General features: G+C 43.5%; 1 protein-coding gene across 1 annotated transcript in view; it reads right to left on the minus strand.

The window, feature by feature from the left end:
- znf804a (zinc finger protein 804A) overlaps positions 1 to 17385 on the minus strand; it is a 74546-nt gene extending 57161 nt beyond the window's left edge. Inside the window, exon 1 of the mRNA XM_037124744.1 lies at positions 16270 to 17385. Within this exon, the coding sequence (XP_036980639.1) occupies positions 16270 to 16380 (111 nt within the window). The 5' untranslated portion in view covers positions 16381 to 17385. The remainder of the gene's footprint in view (positions 1 to 16269) is intronic.
- Positions 17386 to 18376: the final 991 nt, after the last annotated feature.

Raw genomic sequence — 18376 nt, forward strand, 5'->3', positions numbered from 1 at the left:
TTTACTGCTCACTAAACTGGAATGAAGAGCGGCGGGGAGACGATGAGAGCGCCGACGAACGAGGAGAGAAAAAAAAGGAGCGAGGGGAGGAAAGGAAGTACAAACAAATGGAAAAGTAAAGGTTGAAAAGCTCTCGATGAAACCAGGAGAAAGATGAATAAAGGACTGGAGGAGGAGGAGGAGGAGGAGGAGATAAGAAGAGGAAACGCAAGGTTGTCAATGGAAGGAAAGAAGGGGAAAATGTTCTCACAAAAAAAGAGAAATAAAGAAGGAGTGGTTCTTTAAAAACGAGGAGAGATGACAGAGGTTACACAAAGATGAGAGGAGATGAAAGGAGGAGCAACGAATGGAGACAGAAGGAGGGAGAGAGGAGGAATAAAGACAAAAACACAAAAATGGGATGAGAAGAAGAACAAGACGAGGACGCGGATGGCAGGAAATAAAAGAAAATGACAAGCGAGGTTTTAAAAGAGGGATTGTTGAGACAAGAGGGGTCAAAAGAAACAAAGAGGGGTGGAAACGGGAGATAAAGGAAGAGGAGGAGGAGGAAGGAGGAGGAGGACGGGAGGAAAAGACGAGTAGAAAGCAAAGGTACTGATGTCTGGTTGAAAGGGAGGGAGGAGACGAGAGATCAGAGGAGAGGGGAGCAGAGGATAAGTACTGATGAAGAGAGGGGAGGAGAGAGGATGAAGAGATCAGGTGAAACCAAGAAATACAAGGAGAGGAGAGGAAAGGAAAGGAAAGGAAAGGAAAGGAAAGGAAAGGAAAGGAAAGGAAAGGAGAAAAAATAAGGAAGAAAATGTAAGACAGGAGAGGAGGAGAAAGCAGAGCTGCTGAAGTCTAACTGAGGGGAGGAGGAGACAACAGGAGGAGGAGAAAATGAAAACCGCGACAGATAAGAGGAGGAGATCAGATAAAGATGTGATGTGACTCTGATACTTTGAGTTTATTTAGCTGATAACACCGAAACAACAGGACTTTGACTAGAAAGACAAAAAGAAACGACATCATCACGCTTCCTGTTTTTTAGGGACGCGACCTTCTGACGCATGTCGCTGGTGCGTTCAGGCGTCGTCAGAATAATAAAAAAAACTAGCTCCCATCCATGAAAAATCCACGTGAACGCCTCCTCGAGTCAGGACGACAACAGAAAGTGAAGTGTTCAGTCAATGTTGTCGTGGTTTTAGGGAAAGTTCTGGCCTCCACGATTTTGAACACACCAGAGACAGAAGAAGGACCTTCCTCACGTCTCCTGTCGTTTCAGTTCCTGCTCACCTTGATCATCCACACCTGCTGCCAATCACTCACCTGCTCCGGCTCTTCCAATCAGCAAACCCCTCCTACATACTTATATCCTCTGCTGGTTTCATTCTCATCCATTTATCGCTTTTTTGCCTGGTGTTGTTTGCGCCTGTCGGCGTGACCTGCTGACATTTTCTCTCCTGAACTTCGCCTCACGTCCTGCCTGTATCTCTGAGTTTCATCTGCTCAGAAAACGCCACGTTAACAGCGATACTTCACAGCTGTTTGTGTTCTCCTCTAGATTTGATGCGAGGCTCACCCGGCTTTCGCGGACAAAACAACCTATTTTTGACATTTTCTCTTTTTGGAGGGCCGGTCGAGTAGAAGCGTCTCGTCGAGTGCGGTCGACAACAACAAAGACGGAGTGGAAAACTGTTAAAATGTTAAGAGGAGGGCAGTTCTCTCTTCTCTCAGACGAGAGCAGATGAAAAGAGAAAAGCGGAGGACAGAAACTTCTCCGTTAAAGCTTTTATTTCTTACTTTTCTCTCCATCTGCTTCCATTTCCTCTGTCACTCTCTATCTCGCTCTCTCTCTCTCTCGCCGTCCCTCCCACCACATTCGCAGGGTTCATCTAAGTCGCGTTGACGCCCACTCACCTCCAACATGCTACCTCAGTTTCCATGGTAATCGAGTAGCGACCGCACTACATAAATATATACTTTAACATTCAGCACTCCACAACTCATTAAGAACATCTTCGGATGAAAAATTAAACCTCTCAGGGTTGTTGTTCCTCTTAAAGGGGCCACACGGCAGGAACACTTAGGGGGCTTTTGTGTTTCTCTAATTCCTGCGAGCGTTTGAGTTTCATGAACCTGCGAGGTCGACGGCGGCGGCGTGCAGCAGCGAGGAACTGCTCCGCCGAGCGTGACACGAGGGTAAATGTGATCCCGGAGGGGGATATTTCATGAGAACAAGAAAACGTTTTCTACTTTCTTGACTCGTGAGAGAGAGAGAGAGAGAGAGAGAGAGAGAACAAAGCTTATTTGGGTTTAAACGCTCCGGCACAGAGTCGCTCTTCCATCCAGCTGTCTGTGGAGCAGCCTGAGTGGGTTTGTGGGAGCTGCCATGATTGTTTCTGGTGTACGAAAGCACTGAAAAAGTTTCAAATAACAAAGGTGATTGTAGTAAAACGCAGTGTAGCCGACATGACGAGTGACCAACGCCGCCTCTCCCTCGCCTGCATCCGCTCCACCGGCGTCTCATACAAATGTTTTTATTGATTTTCTCTGAAAAGCCTTTACTCATAAACGGTTCCTCTCAGCTCGAATATACAGAACTTAACAAAGAGATTAAGTCGGAGATAAAGTCTGTTTTCACACATTCTTCTTCATCCTGATTGAATAATTCACACCGAAGCTCGACACTCCGGAGTCTCTAGTTTCAGACCTCATTAAGGACGTGATTCATCTTGTGCACTACACGCTGCTTTTTGACTAAACTACTGGTACATTTAAGGAATAAAAGTTTTCTTTTCAGCCGTTTTCACAAACAATTTAGCTTCTTTTTGTTCCTCGTTTTTTGGGGTCGATACTTTCGGACAGCAACACTTCGGCCTCGACCTCCCAACGCGTCAAATAAAGCGGCCTGATCATGTTTGTCGCTGCAGTTACGACTCTAACGTATTTTCCTGACGCGATGGAGTAAAGAGCAAGACGAGCGAGAGTCGGGGAGGTTGGATGAGTCACACGCTTGTCTTGAACTTTGTGTCCTCAGAGTGAGTCAAGGGGCTCTGATTAAATCATCTATAGTACTTGGGCGCGTCCAGCTGCGTTCGCTAGTTAATGGCGGATAATCAGGCCGCAGTCTGAGGTAGACACGGGCGTGTTGGAGGTGAAACATAAATCGAACCGATCAGAGTGTCGTTCTAGCTTCAGAGTTCTCAGGTTCCTATTTTCCTCAGCTTGGTTATGAGTTGAGTTTGTTTTATTAAATCACTGATATTGTAAATATAGAAATGATAAAGATCATCATCTTCTCCTTGAACGACAAAGTGCCAGGTGCTCCTCTTTGTGGTCGTCAAGATAGCGATCCGCCATCAGTGCTCCTGAACACACCTCAAGACCGACACGTCCAGACACGCACAGGTGAAAATGTGAAAATGACAACATGACACTTGTGCTGTGACGAACGTAACACAGAGCCCAAGACCTTTCCCCGCCACATCGGAAGAGGAAGGTGTGAGATGTTCATTTTTGCAGATGTGGACGGACTTTTCGAAGTTTAACAATAAACTAAATGAACCTCTGCATCGTCTTCCGCATTAATCTCGACGACAGTCACAATTTAAAAAATGTCTATAGAAACAAAGAGAAGCCGTCGTCATTCTGCGAGCGTTTAGAAACAACAACATCTTCATCGCCTTGTTGACGAAGCGTCGTGGGAGTTCATCGTATGCAGACAGTCTCGGGCATCAGAGGACAAAATGCATGAAGATTTCATGAAGTCTGATATGAAAACATGTTTTTTCTGCCATGAATCAGCTCAGAACGTCTGTTTGATTCAACTGAGGAGCTAAAACGTCTCTTGTTTCTGGACCTGTAGCGCACGTAAAACATGTAAAAGTCATTTTTAATTCATGTGTGTGTTGTTATTCATGAATAAATAGGAGGAAAGTGTAAAGAGATGTATGTTGGCGGGTTATTGTTCTCAGCTCTTATGAGCCTGGACTTGTGGTTTATTTTTAGTCGGAAGGAAACAATTTACTTCTCAGTGGTTCGATTGGTGAGCTGTTCTGAGAGTCGCGGCCCCTCTGAGGCTTTTACAAAGAAAAGAATTGTCACTATTAAACCTGCTTCAGCGGTTCAGTTCCTACATTTAATCAGATGATAAGAGACACATGATCTTCTGCACGTGATTACACAACAATCAATCACATCTCACAGGTGATAACATCTAAAACATCACTGCAACACACCGGGACAACACACACTCCGCCCTTTTTATTTCTCTTTCCTTTTTGGTTATTTTTACTCTTTCTCTAATTATTATTCTTTATCATACACCAGACCTTTTAGCACGGCATCAAGAGGAATCCTTAATCTTCGAGTCGCTCGCTGAATCCTGATCAGCTGACCTCACATAACAACACTTAAAAAGCTTCCCAACGAGGCCGTTTGTTAGCATTTAAGCTGCCCCACCCCCCCCGGAAGGCTTTAAATCAGAGGAACTGATTCACAGCCGCGACACGGTGAAGACTGAGAGTCGCGGCGCGAACGCAACGCCTACTACATACTCAATCAGTACACACTGCATAGTACCTACTTAACGAACCATTAAGGGCGCCATTAACAGCAGACCGCTCACACCGAGGGTCACTCGAGCGAAACGTCTTCCACGCATCACACGACCGTATCGATCACATTACAGTCTCCTTCAGACGCTCACGAGATCAAGTCCTCCGCTGAATGTGATATTTCCTCACGTTATTTTAAGGCAAGTTAAAGAAAAAGGGGGAAAGAAAACTGGCAGCAGGAGTTTGTTTGAGGTTTAATTGATTTCCAGCGTCAGATCAGAAAAGACCTGCATGTTTCGGTTTAGAGAGATCGTGTATGTTGTTGTTTAATGAGCAGAACCTGTTGATATCTGAAGGAATCATAAAATAAGATCGTAGCCAGCTGAAATATTCTGTATCTCTCTGAAGTCTCGACATTTCACAGAGAGGAAATGTTTGAAAGTATTGACGAGATATTGGAGCTTTTTAAACTTCACGATGTCCCACATGCACCAAAAAAAAAAAAAACCCCAAAAAAAAACAACTTCTTGGTTTCGGCCAAGTAATCAGACTGTGTCGGAAACTCACACACACTTACACACAAACACACTCACTCACACAAACACTGCTGTGTCACGCAAACACACTCATGTGTGGAGAAGAAGATACATGCACACACACACACACACACACACACTTTCAGTATAACTCTCCCTTTGGAGCAGATGGCTCCACAGTCATAGCTGATGTTTCACACATCAATGAAGCACACCATGTACTCACAACTACTGAATACACACACACTCACTCACACACACACTCTGTGATACACACACACACACACACACTCGTGCCATGCAAGCCAAAACTTCTGAACACACACATGCCTGCATACGCACACATGCGTAACTACTCGAACCCAGACGGACCGACCGCCTCACTCACGACTGCTAAAACACACTCGCAGGCAGCGATACACACACGCACACAAACACACACTGCACACACACACGCGCGTGCGTGCACACGTGCATGCACAGTGACTCAGTGATTCACACACACACATGCACAAATGCACACGCATGCACAGAGTGTCCTCATCAGCGCTAATTTATGGAGTGAGGAGCCATGTTGTTGGCTCAGACCTCGACACACACACGCTCACACACACACACACACACACAGACTAACAGCTGAGAGGCAGTAGGTTAGAGTGTTGTATTATCATGGGTGTTGTTAGGCCTCTTGTCAGATAGCCGATAGCACCAAGAGAGAGAATATTGCTCAAGGACATTATAGCTGTTAGAAGACGGTCGGCAGCACCTGTGGTTTTAATTGAAAACACTCGACGCTTAATACAAACGTCTGATAAAGAAAATCGATCCGACTCCCGTGAACCACCTCCTTCTTCTACCGCCAGAGTCGAATGTGTGCGAGTTTATATCTCTCATTGTTTTATGATAATGTTCACTTTCTTATTCTTATTCTCTCTGAGTTCACGGTGAGAAACCATGTCTTTTTCTCTGCTCTCTCGTCTGAAACATTCCCCGGCAGGTTCCCAACAGGTGTGAAATGATCTCAAAAGCAGAGGAGAAAGAAAAGAAAAGAAAATGTGAAACTATAGCAGGATTTGTAATAGAGACGTATTAAATCCTCTACAATGTGCAAATTATACCCTATCATCATTTTGGAGCCTGACTAAGAAACCACATCCAAAAATTTCTCAGTTGAAAGCCAGAATCGCAAATCCAGCCCAGTCGCCAGAATAACATGTTGGCAGTTAATGTTTCTGCAAACCACTGACAGCTTCACCTTCGCCGCTTCTACGAAACATGTCAGATCACACTCACGCTGCATGTTTATGATCAGACTTTCATACTGGAGGGGTGAAGAGGACGGTGAGTTTATATGTGACGACTGGATGTTTTGCAGGAGACCGTGAGACGAATCCCAGCCATATTTAAAGTGAATAAAACAGGAGTTTTACGTGTATTTCAACATGATCTCTTCTTAAACACGTTCATCCTGGACTTTTAGCTTTTTTAGCCGATCTGTCCCAGTTAATAGTAAATACAAGCTAGCTATAAAGAGGAGGAGGGTTCAGCTCACACATGACAGATGCTTTAGTGATAACTGGATGTTCAAGTGCTTAAAATTACATGATTTTCACACAGATTTTGCAGCTGTGAACGTTTTTTTTTTTTTCTTTCCTCACTTGCTAATAAAAGGTGGCAGAGCTGCACCGTGGATGTAAACTTAAATCGCACGTTTTTACGATGTGTTTATGTTTCTGTTTTACACTGCAGCGATGACCCACATGAACATGGAGATGCAGACAAAACATAATTCCTGCACTTCAGACAGAAGTTGTGATCTGTTGTTAGATGATTCTTGCAGTGGATCGATTACTGCAGAATCGCTGAGATACTCATCGTGAATCGTCTTTTCAGCTGTGATCTTAACAACGTTTTTTATGGGGGGAAAATGTTCAATGCTGATGACAAAAATTCTCTGTGATGTCTGAAACTGATCGCTGATCGTCACCGCAGCTTTTGACTCTCGGAGTTTCCATTTGCGAATGATTAAACATTGCAATAAGCTCTTTAAAATGACAAATCTCACCTCCTGAAATTCATCTCTATTACGGATCATTTCCACAACAGAGGGGTTTGTTCAGCCGGGAGCGTTTCCTCGAGAGCAACGTCCGTCACATCCGACACCGGAAACGGAGCAAAACTGGTCGTAAATATCACCGCAGAGAGAAAAATCAAACGTCAAATCTGTGTTGCCAAGCAGGGTGTAGAAAATCAGCGTTATTTAACTTACTGGAATCAATGTTTCTATAGCAACAAAACTGATATTGGGAAAAGGTGTGAAATGGTCCCTGACAGCTGGTGGGCTATCATGAATTAATGTCGCCGCGCAGAGTCACTGTGAACTACCTGATTTACAAAAACACACATCCAAGAGGAGGAGCGGTTGTTTCAATAAACGAAGACTTCGGACCAACCGGTGTGGGTTTGAGACGAGCTGTGCTGACAGCATGAATAGTAACACAGAGAGACACCGGCACCGTGCCCGAATATCTCTGGCACGTTCGAGCGATTAAGGTACAGAGAGAGAGAGAGAGAGAAAAAACTGTTTGATTCAGGGTGTTATGAGGACTTCTGTTCCTTTAAAGAGGCGAGAGAGGAGGGTGATACATCAGCAGGCAGCGTGAGACGTGTTTGCTCTCTGCAGCGGCTAAACGCTCACCTGTCGAAACAGCAACGTGTCAAACATCTCACAGAATGATAATTAACTGTGAAACGCGGTTATGAAACTGAAACGATAATGTCGAGTTAAGACGTGATACGTTCAGGCGCTGCTCGCCTAAAAGAGCAATTACGGGACATTTCTCTCCCATCACCTGAATAAAACACAAGCGTCAGGAAACATACTGTATCTGACACTAGTTACAATATCACTATAATATTATGAAATATTCCTTTAAGCGGACAAAATACTCTCAGAAGAAGGTCAAGTGTGATTGGAAGCTTCAGATACGATACAGCGACGATCTCAGAGTGAGATTATTTTCTCATCTGCTGCTTCCAAGATCAAGAGTCGAATCTGAAGCTCCGTTTCTTGTTTTATTTGAACAACTCTTATCATTATATATGTATATACATACAGAACAGCCAGTTCTCTATAATCAGCTTGATGATTTATACAATTGATTACATACTAACAAGTTCTGTTACTCTGATGAACATGACGGTTATAACGATTATAGGATGAAGCTGAGAAGAGAAAATGAAACAGTTCGGGGAGCTTCATGTCAAATATTCGATTCCAAAGTAGGGCTGATTCTTTTTTTGTAGAAATGCTATCAATCAAATCTATCATTAAGTTAATTTACTGTTTGTTTGGGCAAATAAATTACCCTGAAACTAAAAGTGCAGAGAGAGCCTGGAACCATAACTGTAAAAAAAAAGTATAAATAAAAAGAATTACACTAGACGACGTCATAAATAAAAGATTGGACAAGGCTGAACTGGATTATTATCAATATGTATTATTAACGTGATTTTTCAAGTGTTTGTATCGTGGTTATCGTAAATATTTCTATATTCTGACTCAAAACAAGATGCATTCAGTCATTTTGTCAGAGCTCAGTGACAAAGTGCAAATGTAGCATTAGCAGATATTTGTGTTTACATAAATCCCATTTAAATGTCAGAAAGATAACATCCCTTATGCCATACGTACATTAGTCTCCACAGCCGTCGATCCAGATGGAAACATACGGTATGATACACTAAATTAGTCACTCAGAAGCATGAAGAAGTCACAATAAGAAGAGCCGGGTTGAGTAACATTTCTGACTCGACCCACGTGTGACAAATTGGATCTTTTTCTTGTGTAAGGAACATCATCATGTCTTCTATCAAGGCGGAGGAGAAACATCTTCATTTATATTCTTTTTCATGTCTTATAATAACTTGTAAGGAGTCCGAGTCCATTCTCTCCAGATAACAGGGTCAGTAAGCAGAATATTCATATCAGGATCAAAGCAGCTTGTTTGGGTGGTTTGGACCGGCGCAAATGGGAGAACACACACCGAGTGGCTCCACTGGTCATTATCGGCACTTAGCACATGAGCTAAAGCCTCGGCGACGGTGAAAAACTGGCGTCCGAGGCATCTCGGCGAGGCGTTGAGCCACTGCAACGTTATTTTCAGCCCTCCCATCAACAAACTTGCCTGTAGGGTGTCATCACACACGATGTCACGGAGCACGAGAGGTGTGATGTTGATAACTTCATGTAATCATGATGTAATACACGTGTGTGTATATCCGCGTCTCTCTCCACTGATTAATTCACATCTTTCCTTTTCTACTTTGTCTCCCGGCTGCATGTTGATGTTTATAATTCCGACGAGCGTGAGGTCGGCTGGCGGTTCAGACGCAGCGTCGGCAACAGAATGATAAGTTAAAGCAACTGTGTTGTTTAAATAAAGTGAACAGTGTTCCCTCCACCGATCAGGCAGAACATTATGACCATAATACTGGGAAGGTTCCAGAACAGCCCTGACCTCTCAAGACATGGACTTAAAGGGAGATTCCGGCATAAGTTTAATCCATGACACCGAGTAAGACCCCCCCTCTCCAGAGATCAAGTCTTCTGCTAGCTTACGTAGTTTTAGCAACCTCAGAAAAGACCACGCAATAACAATAAACTACAGGATACGCCTCCAGCAAGAAACCGCCATCAAAAAGCCACAAATGATGCTCAGAACAGCACCAAACTTCAGGAACAAACAGAGTCCCAGCACATAGTTTGAGGCATTAAACATCTGCTAACTTTGCTGGATTTCTATTGTAAATTGAACACAGCTCACCACTCTCCTGCTGCAGCTTGCTCGCTGTGGGGAAGCCCTGACGAGTCGATTACCGAGTGCAGTAGAGTTCCGGAGCTCAAGGATGAAAATTCATGATTATTACTCCATGAGAATGCAATCAAAGTTCAGATGTGTCTTGCCAACCAGTTTATAACAGTTATTATCCAGAGCGGACAGGGAAAAAAAACAGACTTGAGCATTTCTAACTGCACTCGGTAATCGACTCGTCAGGGCTTCGCCACAACGAGCGCACTGCTGCAGGAGAGTGATGAGCTGTGTTCACTTTACAATAGAAATCCAGCAAAGCTAGCAGATGTTTGATGTCTTGAACTGTGTGCTGGGACTCTATTTGTCCTGTTGCTGAGGTTTGGTGCTGTTCTGAGCATTATTTGTGGCTTTTTGAAGGCGGTTTCTTGTTGAAGGTGTATACTGCAGTGTATCGTTATCATGCGGTCTTTTCTGAGGTTGCTAAAACTACGTAAGCTGGCAAACTTGATCTCTCGGGGGGGGGGGGTTTCTTACTCAGTGTCACGGTGTGTTAGACCGTGGATTAAACTTATACCAGAATATGCCTTTAAGACCTCTGAGGGTGTCCTGTGGTGTGCCTGGCACCAGGGCGTTTCAGAGTGGATCCTCTGGGTCCTGCATGTTGGGGGGTTGGATCAGACCTGCTCCAGCAAGTCTTACAGATGCTCTATCAGAATTTGGAGGCGCGGTCAACACCTTTCTTGTGCTCCTCGATCTGCTCCTGAGTGTTTGCGGTGAGTCAGGGCACGTTGTCCCACTCGGTCCGGTACTGTGATGAGGTGGGTGTACTTGGACCACTTGGTTTCACATGAAAGCCAGCACCAAAAGGCTCCCCAGCAGAACATGAACCATCGTGATGAGATGATTGATGATGTATTACCAAAACTTAAAAATGACAAATATCCTCTGCTAAATCTTATATTGTTGTGAGAGTCAATGATTCATTTGGCATCTGCGCCTTTAAAAGAAATAAGTTCATTCGACCTCCGTTTAAAAAACAAGCTGGATGTCATTAAAAATTGAAAGCGTGTCCCTCCCACACACACACACACACACACAACTTAACAGCATGTTCAGTGCCACAGTACAAGTGTGAGGTAATGCTCCTCCAATCGATCTGCGTTCAAACTACAGACACACACACAAAAAAACCCTCGAAAATGTGGTTAAAATGGAGGACAATGTCCGTCTGAAACAGCAAAGACACATTTATATTACCCGTCGATAAGCAGATGAGACTTAAAGGTTTATTTTAGTCATTGCTAATAAATAATGAACACGTCTTGGCGTAATCATGGGACTTAACTTTGAGTCATTAGAGTTAAAAGGAAGCTGTCGACACTCATCCGTCCCACTGATCTCCACACGCTCACTTTACACTCTTCTGGCTTCAAACTCCGCCGCCTATTTCTGCCCGTGTCTCTCTAATGCAATCCCTTTTGTGCCGTCGCGAAAACACACACACATGCACACACACACACACACACACACACACACACACATTGCCCTTCATTTTCCGTTCAATGAGCATGTTATTTGAATTTTTCAAGACATGATCGTTTCATGCAATTTCATCAGAACCTGCCTGCGCTATAGAACCTCGGAAGATAAAAATTAACTCGGGGAAATATGAGGATCCAAGGTGACTGGCGGTAGTCATGTGTGGTTGTCCGCCAATTAAATCTCTTGATATAGCGTTTCTATTCCTGGATTAGGTGACGAACAGAGTTGAACGCGTGCCTTTGAAATGCTGGTGGTAATTAAAGAACATTTATTTATGGTTTTGTGTTCGCGGGAGAAAACTTTACCTTATGTTTTCTGAGTTTGATGACATTTTATCACGTCTGGAAGCTCGCAGTCGCTCTAACAGCTTCATTAGCTTCTCATCTCTTTCAGTGAAGCACAATAATTAATATGTTTGAAGAGGTAGTGAGCATCTATTTTTAACTCTACCAAAGAGAAGAGAGATTATTGGAGTCAGGCTCCAAACAACCACATTTCTTTACACTCACACGACAAAGACGTCTTCCAGCTTTGGTAATTATGACTTACGAGAAGAGGTCAGCATCGTTATTGGTCAACAAAACATCAAGACTTTAATCCATCCTACTGCTTCAAGTGTCCTGTTCCTGGACAGTTATTTTAAATATTTAATTAGTCACAAATATTGGAGCCAGCTTCTTCATTTTCAGTTGTTTCCTGATGAGGAGCGTCTGCATCCACTCTTAGATGTTCTAGTTGAAAATCTCCAAACTTTCCAGGAAGCAGTGATCATAGTGATTGTAAATTTGACCCTGATAACCAAGAAAATGGACTATAATCTTATTCTAGCTGCGTCTGCTGATCCTGAGATGAACCCATTTGTGAGAGCAGATTCTCTGGACACCGAAATGTTTCCTGTAAGCTTTCTTTTTTTTGTCACCCTGTGCTTTGTTAGCGCAGCGTTAGCTAGAAGGAAACTCATTTACAGTCCAGCTACGTCACAAAAGCCTTTAAACTGATACTCAGATCTCACAGTTGCATCTTTTAGAAAGAAAACAACAAAACTAACTCACTTATTTTATAGAAATCTACGAATGTTATATGTTATTATCTGTCCTGACAGAATTTCTGACATCTGTTATCACTTTTGACATGTTGTCCGCTGGATTCATTGCCTTCTCTCAGTCAATCAATCAATCAATCAATCAATCAATCAATCAATCAATCAGTTAGCCACTGCTGAGCCTTTTATTAAGGAAGTGATTAAAGTAAACAAGCCTGCTAACTAGCAACACACATAAATGAGACAGAGAGATTCACGTTTGTCCCCATCATGACGTTTGTTGACTGTCATCTTGAAGCCTTGTGGTTGCCGCCATCTTGTTTTTTTGGGGGGGGGATCCATACATAACCGTCAAACAAGAGGGCGGAGCTGGGGAAAAAATCCTGATTGGATCACAAGAACACGTCGCGGTAGCCGCTAAAACAGCTTTTTATGGACTATTTGACCCTAAATGGGATCATTATTTATTAAATGTACATCATGCTGCGATGAAGAAGACGTGAAACTTGAGATTGAGACCTTAAACTCTTTTCAATCAGGTAATAAAGCAACTTTTTTTTTTTTTTTGTTTAAACCAGCCAGGTCGCCCCCTGCTGGCCATTAGATATAATCAAGGTTTAGTTTCACACAGCGAGAGATCAAACTGGTATCGACCCAGTAAGCAAGCAGACGCTTAAAACTGAAAAACTATTATTACAGAAACTACTCATCACTGTTCCTTCACCGCCCGACACTTAATGACCCCAATCCTTTAAAACCGTCGACTGTCTTACATTAACGGACTGGATTTCATCGTAACCATGTCAACAGAGGTCCTCTTTCTTCACCCAAACCAGGATCTCTTCCACACTTTAGTCGTGTATTTCTTTGTGCTTAAGCATCTCCGAACCTCACTCACAGCAGTGTCGGGTCAGGGGAACAGTTTTATCTCCTAAGTAGTGATTTGTAGAGGATTTGGAGGAGACGCGCTGAGGTCACGAGAAGTGTTGCAAACAAATTCAAGCTTTTTTTTTTTTTTTTTTTTTTTTAATTTGAGGAATACAGATGATGCTGCGGTGTCAGAGCAGCTTCTCCGTTTCTGCCTCTCCGAGTTTGTTTTTCCCCAATTTAAGCTACAAATTAGACTCCCAGCGGCTCGCAGAAGTGACCGCACACCCAGTCCATAAAAACATGATCAAGGATCTTTTTATGGACGCTGATAAGGGCCTCGTGTTTCACTCAGACGCAAGCGTGCCAAAGGCTGCTTTTCTTTTATTTTTCTGACTACATCTCCATCTTGCCATTGTCAGCACCTCTGGCTCCGCACTGCAAGATTACAAGATGAGATTTATTAACCTTTTTTTCTCGCACTTCTGCTGTAATCTAGCTTTGTGATTTAGCTCATTAGTTTTTCCTTTTTAAGCCTTAAATACCAGCAATCTATCAGGCATATTCACGCGATGCAGAGCAGGGTTGAGCGTCTACATGTGGAGCTTTGTGCAGCCGAACACAAACGCTACGTCTGCAGAGCCACTGCAGGCTCGATCGGGTCGCTTCTCACTTAATTGCAGGCTAAGTCAGATGTGTGGGTGATTTATAGTGGGCCGGTCCCTCACACAGACGTTCAGCCCCCCCATCACTCCGCCGCGACGTGTCCACATAACTCGTGATTTATGACGGTTATTAGAAAGTATTGATATAAGTAAAAGTGAAATATGGTGCGACAGTCGCGTCGCACGAGGCAGAACAAAGACACCAAGCTGTCTGAATTACTGATCGCTGCTTTACCCATCGCTTGTTTTAATTAATTTCTAATGATCTAGACAAGACTGTGAGGAGAACGTGTTTTAAAGGAGGTTAAAGTTTTAGGAAACAATCACCAGATTCAAAGTTGGCGATGTTTCTGCAGTTTTTATTTGTCATGTGACGACTCTTCTGTCTTCATGGTCTGGTTGGGTTTAGACACAAAAACAACTTGGTCAGGGTTTGAACAAACGGCAGGAGACGTCGCTTCATCTAAAAACACTGACCAAGGATTACAGAGAGTAGTTTATACATTAAGAAACATGAACAGATGAAGAAATATAAAAAAAAATAGGAAAACTCATAAAGTAGTTAGTCAAACTTGGACTTGGACTTTTTAAAAATGTTCCTGGGGAACTGCTACCAAATAATGAATATCATCATATTTATATAGGTTACATGTTGGCAATGCTCTTTCTGGAAACCACCGATATATTAAACTTCACATTTCTTTAGGATCAGTTTTGTGTTTACGCTCTGTTAGGGTTCAACACTTGATTAGGATTTTGGAAAACAACTTCTTTTGGCTTAAAATACGTGTTTGTTGTTTTGGTTTATTTGGGGTTTTTTTGCCACAAACACAACTGTGGATGTCACGACTTCCACGTATCATAAAAACCGACATATTTCTAAATTAGAAAAACAAAACCTGTGACAATTTTTATTTCTGTTGGGGTTTTTTTCTTCTTTTTTTGATGGCAGTGCAAACCACTCGCAAGAATACACGTTCTGCAAACCACCGACACGTTAAAACTTTAAATTTCTTCATGTTGTGACAACGTTTTGCTAACACTCTGGTTCGGTTTAGGCACAAAAAGCACTCGGTTAGGGTTAAGAAAACATCATGTTTTTGATTTGGAGATGTCCCGATGTCTCCACGCAGTTATGTCACGCTTACAAATGTTGAAATCTCAAACTCAAGCGGTGGTCACTTGCTCGGTTGCTTCCTCACCTCCACCTCCTGACATGAACGTCAGGTGATAGACACGTAACGTGGATTCGATGTGACAGGAAAGACGTATCGCAGCCAACATGATATCCTGCCGACTGCGCTGTGATTATACGTACTGTCATTTATTTAAAAAAGAAGCAGCGCTCCGTGTAGCTACTGCCCTCGTACAACCTCTCGACATCTCATCTGACGTCTCTCTTTGAAGCCTGTAGGAATTTTCGGCGCTCGTCCACAAGGACTCGCTTTAATTATGTTCTCCTGTAACGCTCAGCGAAGGAGAATGAGGTGCAAGGTTTTAGTTGGTGGAGTTTAGATTCCGAGAGAAAAGTAAAGACGGGTCTGAGTCATCCGGTCGGCACGAATCTTCCCACACAGCTTCAGGACAACACATGGCACGCTGAACTCATCTTTCATTCACGTTTTTTTTTTGTTGATAATAGGCTCTTTAATTTGTCACCAGCCTGAGAGAAAAAAAAAACTCCAACTGTACTTCACCGGATTATATTTCGGCTTCCAGAAAGGTTACATCAAAAAAATGTGCTGTCAAAGGAGAAGATTGTGGCTTCAGATCTGGCTCCAGAGAAATGTGCATGAAACTGTGTGAGCAGCGTTGATCTGCATGTCGAACTGGGAATAAATGTGAATGTAAAGAGAGAGGAAACAAACAAACCCTCCTGACTTCCAACCGGCCTCAAACATCGAACACTTAAAAGGAAGAAAAACAAGAAGGCGAACATGTTGAGGACGCCGACGAGGAGCCAGGCGAGCTCCCCCACCACCACCATCTGCATCTCCCTGCCTCCAATACCCAGTCAATTAACCTAATGGAAGTGGCAATTAATTAACTCGACAAACACAATGATTAAGGACCTGACAATCAAACGGGGGAGGGGGAGTGGTTCCAGTAACGCTGATTTAGAGGTAAACGCTTTCCCGGCACACATGCGCTCTGCATTAAACCGGATTAACGTCAATTAAAACCGAAAGCTGTCAGACCTGAGCACCCCCCCAATCTGCAGAAAGTTTTCAAAATAAAAGCACCTCAGTTTAGCTTAGGCCTTACCGCGTTTCTTTGTCCGTTGGCTCCTATTGGTCCCCTGAACACACCTTTGATGCTCCTCAGCTGTCCGTCACGCAGGTGGGTGGAACTGATCACGATGTAGTAGCACGCCATCGGGTTCGACTTGTACTTCTTCCAAGTTCTTGAAGTCTTGAAACCGCTCCTTCCTTCAGCTGCTCATCTCTTCCTCTCCTCCTCTGTTTTGTTTTTTTTTTTTTTTTTTTATAAAGTCGAGTTAAGATAAAAATAAAAAATGAAGAATAAAATGAGGAAGTAAAAGGAGGAGCTCAGTTCCCCCCACAGCTCTGATTTATTCCCTCTCTTCTCTAAGTTTCTGCCGGTGACTCTTTGACTCGTCTCTGCTCATCTTCTCTCTCGCTCTTCTTTCTAAATATTTCACCCTCTGCTCCTCCTCTCCTCCCACTCTTGTCTTTTCTCTCTCTCTCTCTCTCTCCCGTTTTATATTCCTAAACTCCCTCCGGATGCCTCTGTCCCTCTTTAAATATTTCTAAGTCTTTATCCTCTCCAGATGTTTTTGCTCCCATCTTTCATTCATCAATCTTTCCTTGTCATTTGCTCCCTCTCCTCCTCCTCCTCCTCCTTCTCCTCCTCCTCCCTCTCTCTATTCGCTTTCTTGCTGAGTCGAAATTTTCTTCCCCCCCTTCCCCAAAAATCTCTCAGCCTCTCATTGATCAGCCTCGCAGCTCCTCTAACTATCTCCCGTCCGCTGCCTCCACTTCACAATCTCTCCAGCCTCGCTCTTGTTCCTGCCTCCCTCTTTTGTCTCTGTGTCTCTCTAAGTAGAGAGCGGAGGGACACTTTCTCCTCTCTGTCTCCTGGCTTTTGTTTGTCTCTCTTTGTGTGCTCTCCTTGTAGAAGAAGAAGCAGAAGAAGAAGAAGCAGAAGAAGAAGAAGTACTCAGTCTTCTCCTCCCTCTGTGTCAGAGCCGGCGTGCAGCCTCCTCTCAGATGCTCCTCTCCTCTCCTCTGCTGCGCTGCATGTGTTGGCTCTCCTCCCTCCCTCCACCTCCCTCTCTCTGCTGATCTCTTGCTCTGTGGCCAGCAGAGTGGTTTGCTCCTCAGTTACCCGCGGTTACCATCTGCCCTTTTAACGCATGGAGTGCTGACGCTTGCTCTCTCCTCCCTCCCTCCATCTCCCTCCCTCCCTCTTCCTCTCCCACCCTACATCTCTCTCTCTCTCTCCCAGCCTCTCTTCTCGCTGTCTTTCTTCTCGCTTTAATCATCTCCTTCTCTCCCTCCTTCTCTCTTTTCCTCTCGAAGCCAAAGGAGACAAGCTCCACCTACCGGCAGGCAGGGAGCATACAGTGATGGGGGGAAAGAGGGAGACGCAGCAGGAGGTTTGCTTTAATTCCACCCATGCTGGCTGTGAAAAAGTATATTTTATAAATCAAACGCACGATTAGATGAGAACACAAGTGAGGAGCTGGTGGTGGTTTAGAGTTTTACTCAAGGGTGCTTCAGCTACGAGGCTCAAATCTGTTATTTCAGACCCCGTTTCTGATTCAGGGTCTTTAACTGCAAAACAAAAATAATTAAAATCATAAATACCGACTGAGATAATGATATGGAGGCTCATTTACGCCAGGAATAAGAAGAAATACATGAAAAAGGAGGAACGGTTTTGACCCAATCGCCAGAATAAATGTTGGCAATGTGTATTTTCTTACATTTCTCCTGGTTCAGTTTTAAATTTTGTCCTGTCACAGTGTTTTGACACTCTGGTTAGTCAGAAGTGAACGTGTCTTTTTATTGCAATTTTCTATTTCATGATGTGACATCCTTTCAGCACAAAGACGACTTTGTTAGGGTTAGGAAAAATATTATGCTTTGGCTTAAAATACCTGGTTCGATCGCCACAAACACAGGTTTGGATGTCTCAAATGTTTTCCTTGCTTCATCTTAAAGAGCAGCTGCTTTTGTCAAAACAGACAGTCTCATGAAGAACATCAACAGAGCAGAAATCATGCTTTTTTCTGCTTGTAAAAGATCTTGAAATTTTAAAAAAGCTCCTCTCTCCTACAGAAAACACTGCTCCTGAACGCCTCGTCAGTAGTCTCACCTTTAATTCTGTGACTTTGTGACATCACACT

This window comes from Acanthopagrus latus, chromosome 15, assembly GCF_904848185.1.
Source record: "Acanthopagrus latus isolate v.2019 chromosome 15, fAcaLat1.1, whole genome shotgun sequence".
Lineage (NCBI taxonomy): Eukaryota > Metazoa > Chordata > Actinopteri > Spariformes > Sparidae > Acanthopagrus > Acanthopagrus latus.